This window comes from Chiloscyllium punctatum, chromosome 10, assembly GCF_047496795.1.
Source record: "Chiloscyllium punctatum isolate Juve2018m chromosome 10, sChiPun1.3, whole genome shotgun sequence".
NCBI lineage: Eukaryota > Metazoa > Chordata > Chondrichthyes > Orectolobiformes > Hemiscylliidae > Chiloscyllium > Chiloscyllium punctatum.
The window spans coordinates 52,995,894-53,013,659 of NC_092748.1; the positions used below are offsets into that span (position 1 = coordinate 52,995,894).

The 17,766-nt window shown below is 37.4% G+C and overlaps 1 protein-coding gene across 1 annotated transcript in view; it reads right to left on the bottom strand.

Annotated features, from left to right (window-relative positions):
- The window catches only part of agps (alkylglycerone phosphate synthase), a 158,917-nt gene that overhangs the window by 102,043 nt on the left and 39,108 nt on the right, over positions 1–17,766 (bottom strand). Inside the window, exons 3-6 of the mRNA XM_072579139.1 lie at positions 13,609–13,699; positions 13,111–13,231; positions 12,950–13,024; positions 12,617–12,688 (exon numbers count right to left, since the gene is read on the bottom strand). Coding sequence (XP_072435240.1) covers positions 12,617–12,688; positions 12,950–13,024; positions 13,111–13,231; positions 13,609–13,699 — 359 coding nt within the window. The remainder of the gene's footprint in view (positions 1–12,616; positions 12,689–12,949; positions 13,025–13,110; positions 13,232–13,608; positions 13,700–17,766) is intronic.

Genomic DNA, 17,766 nt, shown 5'->3' on the forward strand with positions numbered 1-17,766 from the left:
ACTTCCATGCTGTGGTCAATGGGAATTTGAATTGGCTCTGTACATTTAAATTCATCCAGAGGTGGATTTTCTAGCTTTTCCTTCTAGTACGTTTAAAAAAGCTATTGAGGATGGAACATGATAAAGACAGAAAGATTACAGTAACTAAAACTTAGTGAACACTCAGCATAAGACATTACTACAAACAGCTCAAGAAACCTCCCAATAAACTGTATAGTCAGAATTCTTGCTCGATTTATGTAATCCACAGTTAGTGAAAATTATTGAAATTATATTTAGTCAACAAATCAATGGAGAGAAGTTCTGGGTCTTGAAGTATGAAGCACCATTCAACTCATCTTTTCCATTCAAGTTGATAACCTGAAGTCCTACACTTTGCTCTCATTTTGAGGATGCATTCATTGGAACATAGGAACAGGCGTAGGCCATTCAGCCGACAAGCCTGCTCTGTTGTATAATTAAATTATGGCTGATAATCAACATCAAATCATAGTTTGTTATGCAAACCCAACATATCCCTTGATTTCATTATGATCCAGAAATAAGAATCATAGCACCCCAAGAATGTGGAAACAGGCCCTTCGGCCCAATAAGTCCACACCCACCCTCTGAAGAATAACCCACCCAGACCCATTCCCTTTCCCTATTATTCTACGTCTACCTCAACTAATGCAGCTAAACTACATACTCCTGAAGACGATGGGCAATTTAGCATGGCCAGTTCACCTGATCTGCACATCTTTGGATTGTGGGCGGAAATCGGAGCACCCGGAGGAAACCCACACAGATACGGGGAAGAATGTGCAAACTCCATACAGTAACCAGAGGCTGGAGTTGAACCTGGGTCCCTGGCACGGTGAGGCAGCAGTGCTAGCCACTGAACCACTGTGCTGCCCCTAATGTGACGAGGACGAGGCAATTTAGCCCAATGACGCTGCTCCACCATTAATACAATAATGATTGATCTCATTTCTGCGAAAATTTCATTTTTCTGCCCATTCTCCACACCTTTTAATTCCTTGCTAATGAAAAATCTATCTATCTTCTCAAATATATATGGTGCCCCAGCATTCACCGGGCTCTGGGTTGTGAATGTCACAGATTCACAACCCCTTAAGAGAACTCATTCCTTCCCATCTTCTTCGCCTAAAACTATGACCCCTCAGTCATGATTACCCAACAAGGAGAAACATCCACTCCATGTATACTTTGTAAATACCCTTTAGCATATTGTATATCTCAATCGGATCACCTCATTCTAATAAACTTAGGCCTAAATTGCTCAGTCACTCTTCATAAAGAGTGACCTTTTAATACCAGAATTAATCTAGTGAATCTTCTCCGAACTGCCTCTAAAGCAATTACTTCCTTCCTCAAGCAAAGGGATCAAAATTATATGTAGTATTCCAGATGCAATCTCAATAATGTCTTCTGACCAATCGACATAAGCTTCTACTTATCAACTTTACTCCATTTGCCAAATTTTCACCAATTCACCTAACCTACCCATATCCCTTTGCTAAATGTCTTATTTGTTTATTGCAACTTTTTTCTCCCACCTATTGTAGTGTCATCTGCAAACCTGGCTATAGTTTATTTTACTCCTGCATCTAATTTTTTACTATGGATTTTAAATAGTTGGGACCCAAGTGCTGAACCTCAAAGCACACCACTGGTTACAGTTTGCTTAGCAGAAAAGGGCCCATTTATCCCAACACACTGATTTCTGTCAGTTAGCTAATCCTTTGTCCAGTTATAACCATGATAGCACTGGAAAATGGCAACTTTGCACACTTTTCACTGTACTGATGCATTTGTATACTTGAGTACACGTGACAATAAAGTCTAGTTCTTAATTCTTTGTTCTGTGATCTTACTTTGTGTTAATCTTTTGTGTGGCACCTTATCAAGTGCCTTCCGGAAGTTTAAATATACTACATCTACAGGACCCCATTATCCATTTTGCTGGTATGTCTTTGAAGACCTCTAGGAAATTAGTCATAAAGCTATACTGACTCTGATGGATTGCCAGTGTTGACTTGCCAACTAACCAGTTACTACTTCCTTTAAAATGGATTCCAACAATCTCCCAATGTCACATGGTAAACTATATATTCTATAGTTAGAAACTTCGATAACCTGTCATTTTCTACTGTGTTTCCTTCCCTTTTGGAACAGGGTGTTATATTACCATTTTTTCAATCCACTGGGGCCTTTCCAGAAGTCAGGCAACCAATCCATCTACCATCTGTGCTCCCGCCCTTTAAGACCCTATGATGCAGTTTGTCTTGCTCTGGGGCACTTGTCTGCCTTTAATCACAAAGGTTGGCTCAGTACTTTTTCCCTAGTGATGGTGATCATATTAAGTTGCACTTTCTATAACCTCTGCATTACCTGTACTTGGGGATGGCTTCAGTATCTTCCAGTATGAAAAGTGAGGCAAAATATTCATTTAACTTTTGTCTCTGTCCCATTATTAATTCCCCAGTCTCAGCCTCTAAGGACCAACATTTACTTTGGATACCATTTTCAACTTATAGAAGCTTTTGCTAGTGGTCTTTCATAATTTACCTTATACTTTTTGTTACTTTTTTAGTAACCATTCATTTTTTTTTAAAACAATTTCCCAATCCACCAATATTTGCAACATGCTGTGACTTAAGTTTTGCTTTTATATCTTATGTTATCTTTAACTTCCCTACTGAGCCATGGATTTTTTTTTCACCCCTCTTTGGGCAAACCTTGACTTCCATCTTAAAACATAGTCAATTATTGTATTTCCATAGCCCTCTGGAGTAGACAATTCCAAAGATTCACCACTCGCAATAAAGAAAACTCTCATCTCAGTTATTCACAGATGAAAGTTAATTAAAGCTTTTTTTAAAACACTTTCTTACTGGCAATGGCACTGACCCTCTAAATTGTTGAAAAACCTTATGATCAAGTTTTCATAGCAATCAAGGGAGGACATTGTAGGATTTGGACCCATTGTGCTAAAGGAGTGGCAGAACACATTAAAGTTAACATAAGAAATGATGGGCATGCCCACAATTTTTGTTGCTCTCATCTTCCTCTGTATTAAAGAAGTAAAACTTATAAATTGTTGTTATGGTTCTGTTCACCGAGCTGGAAATTTGTGTTGCAGACGTTTCGCCCCTTGTCTAGGTGACATCCTCAGTGCTTGGGAGCCTCCTGTGAAGTGCTTCTGTGTTGTTTCTTCCGGCATTTATAGTGGTTTGTCAGTGCCGCTTCCGGTTGTCAGTTCCAGCTGTCCGCTGCAGTGGCCGGTATACTGGGTCCAGGTCGATGTGCTTATTGATAGAATCTGTGGATGAGTGCCATGCCTCTAGGAATTCCCTGGCTGTTCTCGGTTTGGCTTGTCCTATAATAGTAGTGTTGTCCCAGTCGACCTCATGTTACTTGTCATCTGCATGTGTGGCTACCAAGGATAGCTGGTCATGTCGTTTCGTGGCTAGTTGGTGTTCATGGAACAGATCATTAGCTGTCTTCCTGTTTGTCCTATGTAGTGTTTCGTGCAGTCCTTGCATGGGATTTTGTACACTACGTTAGTTTTGCTCATGTTGGGTATCGGGTCCTTTGTCCTGGTGAGTTGTTGTCTGACAGTGGCTGTTGGTTTGTGTGCTGTTATGAATCCTAGTGGTCGGAGTAGTCTGGCTGCCAGTTCAGAAAAGTTCTTGATGTATGGTAACTTGGCTAGTCCTTTGGATTGTGGCATGTCCTCATTCTGTTGTCTTCCCCTTAGGCATCTGTTGATGAAATTGTGGGGGTATCAGTTTTTGGCGAATACATTGTAGAGGTGTCCTTCTTCCTCTTTTTGCAGTTCAGGTGTGCTGTGGCCCTTTTGAACAGTATCTTGATGCAACTTCTTTTGTTTGTGTTGGGGTGGCTGCTTTCATAGTTCAGGACTTGGTCTGTGTGTGGGGCTTTCCTGTAAACCTTTGTGGTGAATTCTCCGTTCGGTGTTCTCTGTACCATCATATCTAGGAATGGGAGTTGGTTGTCCTTTTCTTCCTCTCTAGTGAATCTAATTCCTGCGAGTGTGGCGTTGATGATCTGGTGTGCGCTTTCTATTTCTGTGTTTTTAATGATTACAAAAGGTGCCAACCACATATCTGACCCAGAGTTTAGTTGAATTTGCAGTAAGACTGTTTGTTATAATTATAGCAGAAGCTGTAATGTAAAGATTAGAATTTATAAATTGCTGTAGTACACCTTGTAAAGAGTGCTTCAGGTTCTCATACAGGATCCTGGTGTCTTGATACAAACTCAGGCCAAACTTCTCAGTAATTATTAAACAATGTTTGTTGATACACTAACTAATAAGGCTATATAGCAGCATGCTCCAAGCTGTGTAGAGTGCAATTTCTTTGTAGAACACAAACTCATGACCACTGAGGTCACAGTGACATCACAACTTACCTCAGAAAACCCATCTCAATTATAGTTAACTTGGGAACTTGTTCGCCGGTGGACATTAGGTTCAATGGGAGGGATGATCAAGTGATTGTTTTAATGAATGTCTGCCAATTTCACAAATTGATAAATCACTATCCCTCAGTTTTATCATGTTCTAACACCAAGATAAACGAGAGGTGGAGGCTTTGTGGCACACATTTGATAGTTGTGAAAGTGGAGAGTCAATAGTACCAACTTAAACAATGCCAAAGAACACTGTTGATTATGACTGGCTCACACTTCTAACGGCAGTATGCCTCCTTGATAAACACAAGTTGGTAGTGCTGCGAGAAGTAGAAAACAAACAATGGAAAATTGAGTGTTCACTATCAATAAACAAATCAGTACCACCACCCACTAGTGACTCAACACCATGTTCTAAACCTCTAAAGATGAGAGAGTGGACAGACATCAGGTGATAAAAGTCAATGAGGAACAACTATACTCAGTCCTCAAGTCAGCTAGCAGAACTGACCACTACATAAATCCTCAAGAATGAAGTTTCATTTTCATATGTTCAGAAGTGAAATCTCACTCCCTCAGTAATGTGACACCATCACACCAAATCACAGGTAATATACCCAAAATAGAGCATTCTACAAACAAACATCTAGGAATATCAGTAGAATTATGAACTACCACAATCTGTAACCTCCTGGGCTGCTATCCTTCACTCCACTGGATCCATCTAACCAGGAAAAATCACTTTCACTTCAATGAGAAAGTTTAGAAAGGCACATGCAGAGCAGAAGCCAGCATTATTCAAAACAAGGTACCAATCTAGTGAAGCAATGTAAGACTATCTACATAAATATCAAAAAGGTAATGGGCAGAGCCAAATGGTCCATAATCCAAATTGATTAAACTAAAGTACAGATGTACCAAACCCAGGTGAAAATGATAGCCATTTACATAATGCTTCCTACATCACAACTAATTTTCAAAAGTACTTCCCGAGCTACACAGTACTCATGAATATCTTGTGATTGTCAAAGACACAATATAAATGATCTGCTTTTACAAGAAAGTATTGAACAACAGTGCCAACTCAAATCCAATAGCCTGTTTGCCAACAAAGTTCAGATCCTACTTAGCCACTTAGCTTCAGACTTCATCCAGATATGCGCAGAAGACAAGTGCCGGAGGAAAGACCAGTGTAGCTGCCTCAACATTAATACAGGATTCAACCAAGTATAACCACAAAAAGCTATGCTATGAAGGGAGTAATACTTGACATGGAAGATGACTGTCAAGCTTTTCAGTCAATAATCAAAATTTCAGAATATCATTGCTGAAATCCATCAAGCTCCTAACCATCTTCAATTGCTTTAATTACCTTAATGCAGTAAGACAGCAGCTGAGCCTCAGTGAAAATGCCTCAGACAAATAATGCAACAGGAGTTGGGTTAATATTGCTGTTAGGCTGATGGGTGACTGGTAATTTGGGTTGACGTACTAGGCAACAAACATCTCCAACAAGACAGAACCACATCCCTAACCTTCAATGGCATCAGTAAAACATGCCAACAAGCGCACACAAGATATTGGCCAGGACTTCCTGAAAAAAAACTATTCAGCATCTGGGATGCAGTGTTCCCTCTAAACTGCGTGGCTATGCAGCCAATCAGAGGTTCTGTGCACAGCTGAAATGTGTGTTGGTGTATTGACTTTCGGAAGTTGCTACTGCAAATAGACTCAAAAAGATCCACAAACTGAAGAACTACTTAGAGGGAGTCATGTTGATTAGGTACAAACGTTAAACCTTAGTAAAATGATATGAGAGAACATCCTGACTTCTATTCTCGTGACGGATGGAGGATCATAGATACAGCTGCAGATTGAGCCAACAATACTTCCCTGAAAATTTCCTTAAGTGATGACCTCTCCCCAGATACCCATTGACTTCAATTTTGCTAAGGCTCCACAATACCATAAATGCATTAACTGCTACCTTGATGTAATGGGCAAGACTCTCACTTCATCGCTGACATTTAGCTCTTTCGTAGATGTTTGGATCAAGGCCATAAAGACAGGAGTTGAATGGCCCTGGCAGAACTCCAACCGAGTGTCAGTGAGCAAGTTAAGTCCTTTTTTATTGCCACTTACTAGTACTGCTGAGGACCTTTTCCATCATTTTGCTCATGATCGAGAGTAGACTGAAACTGCAATAATTAGTTGGGTTGGATTTGACCTCTTTTTGTCAGCAGGACATACCTGGGCAATGTTATACATTGTAAGAGGAATGAGAGTATAGTAGTAATATTGGAACAGCTAGGCTGGGGATGTAGCTAAGTCTGCAGCACAATGTCAGTACTATTGCTGGAATATTGCCAAGATTTATAGCTATTGCAGTATTCAGTACCTTCACCCTTTTCTTGATGTCAAGCAGAGTGAATACAATTGCTGAAGACTGGCATTTTCAAAGTTGGGGACCTCAGGAAAAAAACTGATACATAATACACCATAAGCTAAATATGGGTGCAAATGCTTCAGCCCTGTTTTTTTGCACTGATGTTGAGGTCCACGTTGTGGAGAATGGGAATATTCAGAAGCCTCCCCCTTCTCCTCCTCCTAGCGCCTGTTTGATTGTCCACCATCATTCTGATTGGATATGACAGAACTGCAGAGTTTAGGTCTGATCACTTGGTTGTGGGATTGTTTGGTTGTCGGTTGCACGCTGCTTCAGCTGTTTGGTATACAAGTAATCCTGATCTCATTTTCAGATGTGCCTGGAGTTATTCCTGGTATTCCCTAATGCACTCTGTTTAACCATGGTTGATCTCCCAGTTGAATGGAAATGGCAAACTGGAATTATTTGTGGGGCCATGAGGTTATCAATTGTGACTAAATATCATTCTACTGCTGATGGCCCACAGCACCTCATGGATGTCCAGTTTAGTTGCTAGGTCTATTTGAAGCCTGTCCTGCGTAGCATGCTGATGATGCCACAAAACATAGTGAGTATCCTCAAATGAAAGGAACTGCAATCAGTAACCACCTCATTATTGAAAAGCACACAGTGACTGTGGTGCACTACAGTCACTGTGCACATTTCAATAATTTACACTCTGCACTGCTGCAATGCAAGTATTCTTCAACAAAATCTTGTCTCCATGATCTCTACGAAGGAGGGCAAGACCAGGAATACCATGAGAACATCATTACATCCAAATGTAGATCGATTGAACATCACACTGTAACAATATCAAGCTCAAAAGATATGTCTGCTTGAGAAATAAGCATAACTAAATAGGTAAGACACAAATCAATATTAAAATGTATCTAAATATAAATACTCATGTAAAAGCTGACCATGAAAGACTATCGTAGCGAGCAGGAAAAGATTATCCTAAAGGGACATGGTGAAAACATGCTATTAAATTTAAATTAGTTAATTTAATTAAAACAAAAAAAGTCAAGACACAAAAAAAATGGCAACAGCACACCTGGATATGCAAATAAAATGTTAAAATACAAGAGGAATACTAAAACTGTCAAGGATCTTTGCCATTCTTATCAGTTAAGACATGAATACCAACAAAAGTCAGGTCAAGACAACACTCGAAGGCAGAGAAATGAAACATCTTTACTGACAAAGGATTATTTTAACAGTGAAAGAATATGTAAGGGTTGAAATGAACATCTAGATCTAAGTACAAAATCTCAAATAAATTGACACGGTAAAAAGCTCACTACTTCACAAGTGAACCTTCACCAAATCATGAAGGAATGAAGGGTGGCACAGTGGATAGCACTGCCGCCTCACAGTGCAAGGGACGCAGGTTCAATTCTACCCTCTGGCAACCATTTGTGTGGAGCTTGCACACTCTCCATGTTTGAGAGTTTCCTTCCACTGTCCAAGATGTGCAAGTTAGGTGGATTGGCCATGCTAAGTTGTCTATAGTGTCCATGGATGTTCAGGCTAGGTGGGATAGGGTGGGTCTTGGTTGGAAGCTCTTCAGGAGGGTTGGTGTGGACTCTATGGGCTAAATGGCCTGCTTCCACACTAATGATTTTATATAACACTAAAAGGCATAACATCACAAAAATGAGAGGAACCAATAAATAATCCACATTTGCATAGCAGGAATGGTCCAAATAATAAAAATAAAACACTTCAACTGAAATTTCAGAAGTGTTAGGGACTCAAATCATTATTTTCAATGTCCTTCTTCCCACTAGAAGATATGTTCTTACTCAGAGCTTTAATGTAAAACTTTAAATATTGATGAATATTCTATCCTTAAACACTGTTAGATATTTTATTCTAACTATTCTTGAATAGTTATAAATAATATCAACCTATATTCTATTAGATTTAATATTAAATATGTTGATATTTATTTGCCACAGAAGTATACTATTCCACTTAAATTGTATTATTTGTAATCTGTCAGTAAAAAAAAAAGTGTCTCCTTTAAGTCTTTGTTACAACTGAAACAAATCTTAATATCTTGCACATTTTGTTTAAGGTGGGGAGCATATTTTCTGAAGACAGAAATCCTGACTCAAAATTCCTGTGATATTTATAGCACAGCTAATGATTAAAATTAAGCAGACTATGTGGAGGAAACTAATCTTTTCAGGCAGCTTCTTTTCCTGTGCAACAGTAATATACATCCTACAGACTCCAAGCCCCCAAGGATTCATGGAATTGGCGAGCTTGAATTTTGCAAACAGAAACAAAACACTCATGATGTAGGTTAGCTCTAAGAGTTAAAAGCCACAAATTACTGCAATACACTTCTCTAACTGGGCTAAATCCCACCATACCTTCATCTCTACTAGATTACAATTCTACCATCCCAACAACATTTGAGCACCATCAACTCACAAGGAATACAACATTACAAGACAGCATATTATTCTATTCTCATGATAACTTGTAATTAATGTGGTATTTCCTAAGTAACACACAGCCTAGGGACAAAACTTAAAGTAAAAACTTGGTAAGTAGTCATTTATGACCAAAAGCAGAGATTTGAACCTGCACTTTATCTGGCTGTTGCAAGAGGAAACATGATACTTTAGTGCAGGGCCTAGTACATGCAACTATGGGTCTGATACACACAAAAAAGGTATCATGTTTATCCTTCTGAATTGTGAAGTCATGAATTTAACAAATTTAGTGTTGGGTAAGATGTGCAATAACACTGTTGGTTTCCTGAAGCGCAGAGCTCACACAGAGAAGTTTTATAATTAAATGCTTACCAATAACCCAAGTGCCAATATACAGCAGATAAAACTATTTAACACAAAATGGAAAGCCACAGGGGACTCACCAAGAATGACTGCCAGGAAGACCCATTTTAGTAGTCTCTCAGAGTGTCTGCTGGTTTTAACGAGGGCTGGCTGTTTTGTATTTGTCTTGCAGCCAGCAGCATGAATTCCATAGGAATGCAACAGCAAAGATGCAATTCAAAGTTAACTTAGAATCTTAAACTGTCCTTTAAAGAAAAACCTTGATCAGTGTTTTAAAATAAATCCACATTACTGTGTAGGTTTATGCATAACAAGTCACTGCTTTAAGAATATTAGCACAGTCTCACATTCCAACTTTGATCTCCATAATGCGCCTGATTTTTTCTTTTCATCCTTTTTCTATTCCATTTCTCCCCCAGTCAACACCTTTCTAATTCTGTTTTCTTCCCTAGCTATCTTCTACCAATACAGCTTTGCACTTCATCTTTTCTTTACAGTTCCCCATGGATAGTATGATTTATATTGTGAACAGACTTGCACGTTTTCAGCATTAATAGCATAAAACTCAGCCACTTGCATAACATGTACACTTTAACACAACAAGTTATATTGCACAAAACGTGTCAAACATGGAAAAGAACAGGAGCAGGATTGGACCATTCAACCTGGCTCTGCTGTTCATTGGTTGTCATCCAACTCAAGAGCCTCGTGCTTTGTCCCCATAATCTTTGATCCCTTTAGCCCCCAGAACCACATATAATTCCTCCTTGACAATATGTAGCAGAGAATCCCACAGGCTCACCACTGTATGGATGAAGTTGTCAGCTCCATCCTAAACTGTGATCCCTGGTTCCAAACTTCTCAGTCATCAGGAATATCCTTCCTGTGTTTAGCCTGTTAAAATCTGACACATTTCTGCGAGATCCTCCCTCATTCTTCTGAATGTCAGTGAACGTAGTCCTAACTGATCCAATCTCTCTCCATACATCAGTCCTGCCATCCCAAGAGTCAATCTGACAAATCTTTGCTGCACTCCCCCTGTAGCCAAAGCATCCCTCCTCAAATAAAGGTTAAAAACTGCACAGAATACTCCATGTGTGGTTTCACCAAAGCACTGTACAACTGCAGCAAAACATCTCTTTTCCTGTACTGATCCTTTTACGATCAAAGCCAACATACCATTCGCCTTCTTGACTGCTTGCTGCACCGGCATGCTTACCTTCAGTGAATGGTGTACAAGGACACCCAAGTCTAGTTGCACTACCCTCTTTCCCAAGTTGTGCCTTTCAGATAATAAACTGTCCTTCAGTTTTTGTTATCAAAGTAGATAACCTCACATTAATCTACATTATACATCATTTGCCCAAATCACACTGCATCCTCCTCACAGTTCACTCTCTCACTCAGCCCGTCCTCTTCTGCAAACAGAGATATGACATTTAGTTTCCTTATCCAAAGCATTTATAATGTGAATAGCACAACACAAGCTCTGAAAAATAATCTGTGGAGCTACCAACATTACATGTTCTGAAAAAGGGTCACTAGACTCATCATCAACTCTTGCCCCTCCAAAGATGCTGCCAGATCTGTTGAGTTTCACCAGCACTTCTGCGTTTCAGATTTCCAGCATCTACAATTTTTTGTATTATATTACATCCAGTACAGCTCAAATAGCCAATGTCTTGTATTTTTTTAAACCAAAGAACATATCCTTCAAATTCCTCAAAGTAAATACAAACACTAAGCGCAAGTAAAGAATACCAAAACAAAGAATACAAAAGTATTAAGCTCTTTAACATTGGAATACAAAACAAAAGTTCAGACAAAACTATTGTTCTTATTTGGAACATGAAGTCCTGAGCAGACTTTTAAAAATCACACTGTATGCTGCAGCATGAACAGTGAAGAAAACAAATATAGTCAATTTTGGTTACCTTTGAAATATATTGACAATTTAAATGTGCCTTACCAGTAGGAAACATATGACAATCATGAAGAATGCAAATGAATTTACAGCATTAGCTGGAGGATTCATTTCAAACTTATTAAAATATGAGAAATCTCAAATTTTTGCAAACCACTGTTGTATTTCTATGTACAACTACATATATAAATATAGTACTTTTAAAATATTGTAACTTCGCCAAGTGCTTAATTATATGAACTCTCAGAATGTGAATGGAAAGTGTTTACATAGGCATGCTTAGACCAACCAATGAAAACTCTATTTTTCAAATGCAGCTAAAAGAGTATAAAATCATTTTTTTCCCCTTTATTCTTTCCTGAGATATGGAAAATGCTGCCAAGATCATTGGCTGCACTTTGACCCATGTGGCTTGCTGGGTCAGTTAAGAGTCAACCACGTTACTGTGAGTCTCGAGTTACATATAGGTCAGACCTGTAAGGACAGCAGACTTCCTTTGTTACAAGGGAAATTAGTGAACCAGATGGGGTTTTACAACAAATTGGGTTATAGATTTGTGGTTACTATAACAGACTAATTTTCAAATCCACTTAATTTCCTAAATTCTACTGGCCACTGTTCCACAATTTGAACTCTCACCCTCAGAGCATTAGCCTGGGCATCTAGGCAAGTACTGCATTGACGTGACACTATGTGTCTCTCTAAAATTTGAATGATTTTTTTTCTGCCTCTAAGTGACATTTTATTTTGTCAAAATAACATTTAAGTTAGATATTTGGAAAACACATTCTAGTTCAAATTTTCTTCAGGCTCTATAGTTACATGTTGAAATGCCTGATGGGAATAGACCTCAAAAAAAAAGGTGGAAATTTCTCTTTAGTAAATGAAAATTTTGCAAGTGTGATTCTATTATGGCTCAGTGAATACAAAGCAATGAAGTAAAATTGAGCAGAATACAACTTGAATTTATAATTGTGTATTTAAAACTAATTCATACAATTAAAAAATACTTACCACCAAACGGAATGATGCAAATATTATGTTTGGAAGCCAGCTGTACTATCTTAACAACATCAGAATGACAATCTGGAAAACAAAATAATTTTTGTTGTAAGAATGTGCTATCCACAGTAGAAGATGCAACACTTCAACACTGCAATCAATTATTCAGACAATATGAAATAAGGCAAGAATACATCTGCAACAGTTTCACATATAATTTGAACAGAATTACACTTTAGACAAAAACATAGAATTCTCTAAAAGAAAGTATGTTTACTATATATTTAGTGAACCAAATGCCAGTTTAAAAATACGTTGCCAAAAGAAACAAATAATTACACTTACTCGGCCAGATTACAACATCTGGAATTCGTTCAACTTTGCCTTCACGTAAAGCAAAAATCTCGTGTAAGCAATGGCCTGCGTTTAAAACAAAGTGCATCAGTTGATCACGAAATAATTTTGAATGTTATATACCTGTATTTAAAAAGGTTCAGATTTCTTACCATGTGACCTTATTAACCTATCCTCTGGATCGTGTGAAAATGGAATACCCAAGTCTTTTATTTCCTTCAAACATTCTTCATTTAGAATGGGCACTGGAAGATCTTCCAAGTTCGGTGTGGTCTTCAATGTTGAAAAAAAATGGTCATTAGCGTCTACAAATCATTGCCCAATTGGACAAGAGCAGTCTATTAAGTTAGTAGCCTTACCAAAATGTGAGGATGTCAGAACAAGAATGAATGCAATTTTTATCCGCAAATTTATGGGCCAAAATTTGCTTTTTTAATTTAAATGTTTGAGTAAGAAAATAAGTTAACTGGAATAAATTAGACTGTCATAGGAGCACTAATATTTTGTTCAGAAAAAAGACAACTAGAACCTGAGCTGGGCATTTGTCTCACTTTCTCAGTTTAAGCAAATTATGTAGAATTTTCCATTTACACGAAAGGAAACAAAATATCAAAGGAATGTCAAAGAACTATTGCCTATATGTTTCATACCCTTGGGGTAGTTCTGTGCTCCAAACTTGCTCCAAAAGATTTTTCCATCCATTCCTTCAAAGCTGGCAGCACCATACCACTAAGTCGATACCTGAACAAGAAATTATCATTTATCAGCTACCCTGAACATGGGGTGGGTATTTTTAAGAGGTCACTATCTCTACTCAAAACTGTATTCAGTCAAAAGAATCCTGGTGCAATGAAAAGAAAATTGCTGCATGGTAATTTAGTGGTAAATGCAATAAAGCTTGCAAGCTTACAACACTTTGATATTGTTTAAGAAGTTGTACTTCTAAGCTCTGCAAAGCACTGAAAATTCTAATTCCTACTTACTCTAGAGAGAGAAATAAAGCATCATAAAACTGAAAAAAAAATGTACCTTGATTTTAGAAACTATTTGGTCTGCTGCAAAAGTAAATTAACAGTTCACAACTTGAAACACTCATTACTGAAGGTCAAATTTCACTATTTTCTAATCCAAAAACATTCCAGCTTGCAAGAGTACAGATATTAAATAAATTTGAAAATGTTGAAAAAATTGAATAAATTTAAATTTAACTCTTGGCCATATTCGTATTGAGGATTTAAACTGTAATGGTCAGAGTGTTAAAGTGTCTTAATAATTCAATTGAAAAATGATATTGGCATCCTTCTTCTGTTCATTCTCAAATTGTTAACGGACCGGGTTGACCAGTTATTTGTTATTAAGGTGTAAATTGAATTTTGTTGCAGCATTTCTCACAATTACTTCAATAGGAAAACAATTCTGAGAGAAAGCTAGAAAACAGTCACTTATTTGGAAAAGCAAAATGGCCATTTCAGTTTGTTCCAAGGTTCAGAAAGTCGTCAGTCTTATTTTTAATAATTGTTGCTTTCAAGTTTATTATGAAATTAAAAAGAAAAGGTTTCAAGAGTAAACACGTTTATAATCTGCTTGAGATTTGTAGATTTCTTATAAAAGGGACAAAAAGTAAAATAAATCTTATTTTATCAACGATTACTCTTTATTGTAGTTCAGTCACAAATGACATGGATTTAATCTCCAGAAAATTCCCAAAGCTGAAAGTACAATGATGTAAGGCAATGATGGAATAGGTTTACAATGTCTATACATTGAATGAATTTTTAAATTGTGTTTTGTTCTATTATTCTGGCGGTGGTATCAAAATTGCCTATTAACGTGTTGTTCACTTTCTCCTGGAAAAAAGAATCTAGCTGAAAACTGTGCCCTCTCCAGATGTTTCCACAAAATTAACTGAAGTTGTAAAGGTCAGGACAGAACAGCAAGATCAATGGACTTGAATATATGCTTGTTCTTGAAACTGTTGGAAAAAAAAGACATTAGATTCACTCACGAAGGACCAAAAGATTCAAGAGTTCAGACTTGAGCTTAAAATGTTACTAAAACCATAGACTAAATCACATAAAATTGCAACAATTGAATTTTCACACTGAATGAAGTTTGCTGGTAGAACACAAGTCACAGGTGTCAAAGCAAAATTTGACAGCAGCACTCCAGGGTAATAGAGAAACAAAGGAAGACAGTTTTCTAAAACAAAATGACTTGTCTGTAATTAGTGCTGATACTGTAGAAGGAAAAATTCAGTTCTAAAATATAAATTCAAACTTCAGAGTAATTGAACAGTTGTTCATGAGGGAAGAACCAAGCAAAGGTTCATACTGAGTGAGGACAAGAAGTTTAAATAACCCATAAATTGGCTAGAAACATACCAGGATTTTCAGATTGATCATCAACATGGACTTAAGGGAATTCTTCAAGTATCAGAGGAAAAATATATCCTGCATTTAAGCAGGAGGAGAATGATTCATGTTGTTTGAAAGTAGTTAAAAAGATCTGGACAATAAGCAAAACAGCCATTGCAAAGAATGTTCAGAGTTACACTCAAAAGTAATTCAAAGACCGATTTAAAGCAAACACTAAATTATGATTCTAAAAGAACAAAGGACATAATAAAACCACCAAGAGATTGAGAGAAGATTTCATTTCCATGTGATCTAATAAAATTTGAAAATCACGGGGATTGTCTGCAAGCAACACTGTGGTTCTTGAAAATGTTACCCAAATTGAACTAAATGTGCCAACATTTAAACAATTATACCAAGAAAGCATCTAAGTTTTGCAAACTGAGAAAAGTGATATTCAAAGCATAAGAGAAGTCACCACAAATAGAGTAAGTCTTCATCGATAAAAAAAGGCTCACAATTCATGCACATTCCACTTTAAATCCTACCAAGTATGACTGATGGCAATATCTTAGTCCACGTGTTAATGTGGATTGTACACTGGTGAAATGAGAAGGGAAGAGATTGATAAACATACAATGTAGCAATCGGGTTTTTAAAACTCGCAGAATTTTTCAAGTATGAAGAATGTTTTTTGAAATCAGTGACCACTTATCTTTTATAAAGGTAGATGCTACAAATATGATCTTTGCAGGATTTATTATATTTGGGACTCCCTAGGGGAACATGAAACAGAGAGGAGGGTCATGTGACCTTTGCTGAATTCCACAATAAGCTTGGATGACTTGATTGTTAAAGGCAGGTCTCGGTTGTCTAACTGGGAAGGCGGCAAGAGATATTACACCAGTAAAGAATGACCAAAGCAAATGAGCCCACAATGGACAGACTACAGGTTTGATACACAATTAGGAATGCAAGGTTTTGGCAATAGTTGTATGTTAAATTACTTAAAATGCACTTAATTACATGATTTAATGGAGTTGGGGAAATCCCAAAAACAAATCTAATTAGCATATCTATCTGGATACAAAAGCCAATGAGCTTCAAATTCCACGTGAATGGACTTTGAGAAGGCAAGAGTGCATACAAACTCACTGTAGGAGTGGGTTGCAGTCTTCTCCGAAGATATTACTGAATCTGAAAGATTTTGTCAAATATTTATTGATGACCAGAGTACAGCTATGCTCTATTATCATCCACAGAGTGCAAGTGAGTGCTCACGCTCAGATTGAAAAGATGAAATTTGCAAGCATTTAAACAAAGCACAAAGGTTCTAGCTTTGGCTGGAATAAAGATTCTCCAGGAAATACAGCTAATAGACAGATTACTATGAAAACGTGATTGCAAGTATCTGGCTGGGAAAGCAAAGAGGAACAAAGCAAAGAGGAACCAAGCAAATGGAAACTGAAAATAACTCTGGACTAGTTACTAAAGGTGGTTATGATCTTAGCTGATATTACTAGTTAAGTCAGATCCCAAAATAAAAGTTGGCTTGATAAAATCAAAACAAAGTATGATCTAAGTAATAAGATGGTCCTTCACTGAAACTCAAGCACAATACCGCAGATTTGGTTTTAAAACAGAAGTTTATGACAAAAAAAAGGAGGTAAATAGGATAAACCAAGCTACTTACATGAAACAGCAGAAATACAACTCATCTGCCCCAACATCATTATTTCTCTCTCACACATCTGGAAGGCTGACTTAAAATGTTTCTTTCAATACCTGGACTGGAGAGTTTGATAGCCCTTTGTTTGATTAATCATACAATGGAGTTTAAACCTTTTTAGTTTTAAAAAACTCCAGGGTACTACCCAAACACCTATGGTCTAGAAATCAAGCTTTTCCTGTGAACACTATTAACTGGTCAGCACTGAGGATTGGTGATAAAGCAATAGTCTGGGGTCCATAGATAGATTCTAAAGCAAAGAATCCCTTTCAGTCCTTGCAATCTGCACATGATTGCAGGTCATCTGCTTTCTGAATTAGCCAAATGTTTTGCGTAGGGCAGCCCTTTGACCTAATTTCTACAACAAAAATAAAGTATTTCTGCTGTAGTCATAAAATCAACTGAGTGTAAAGGATGGAAATAAATGCCTTACCCTCTTGCGTATTTTGACTTTTGTTTATGTACTTTTTATATCATACTTCTAAACACTAATTAATCACTAACTCTCCAGCTAAACAGCACTGTAGCCATTTCTGCCACAGCTCAAAGGCTCCAACAAAAAGTATTTCTTTTTATTTAAGACATATTTGCATTGCAAAAATCAATGTCCTCAGGTCATTAGACAACAAGTGCCTGGTCTCTGTTGAGGAAGATGATTGTCAAACATACAATTCTCTTTTGGAAAACGTTTTCCATTCCAGCTCAAAAGTAAAAGGGAACCTTCT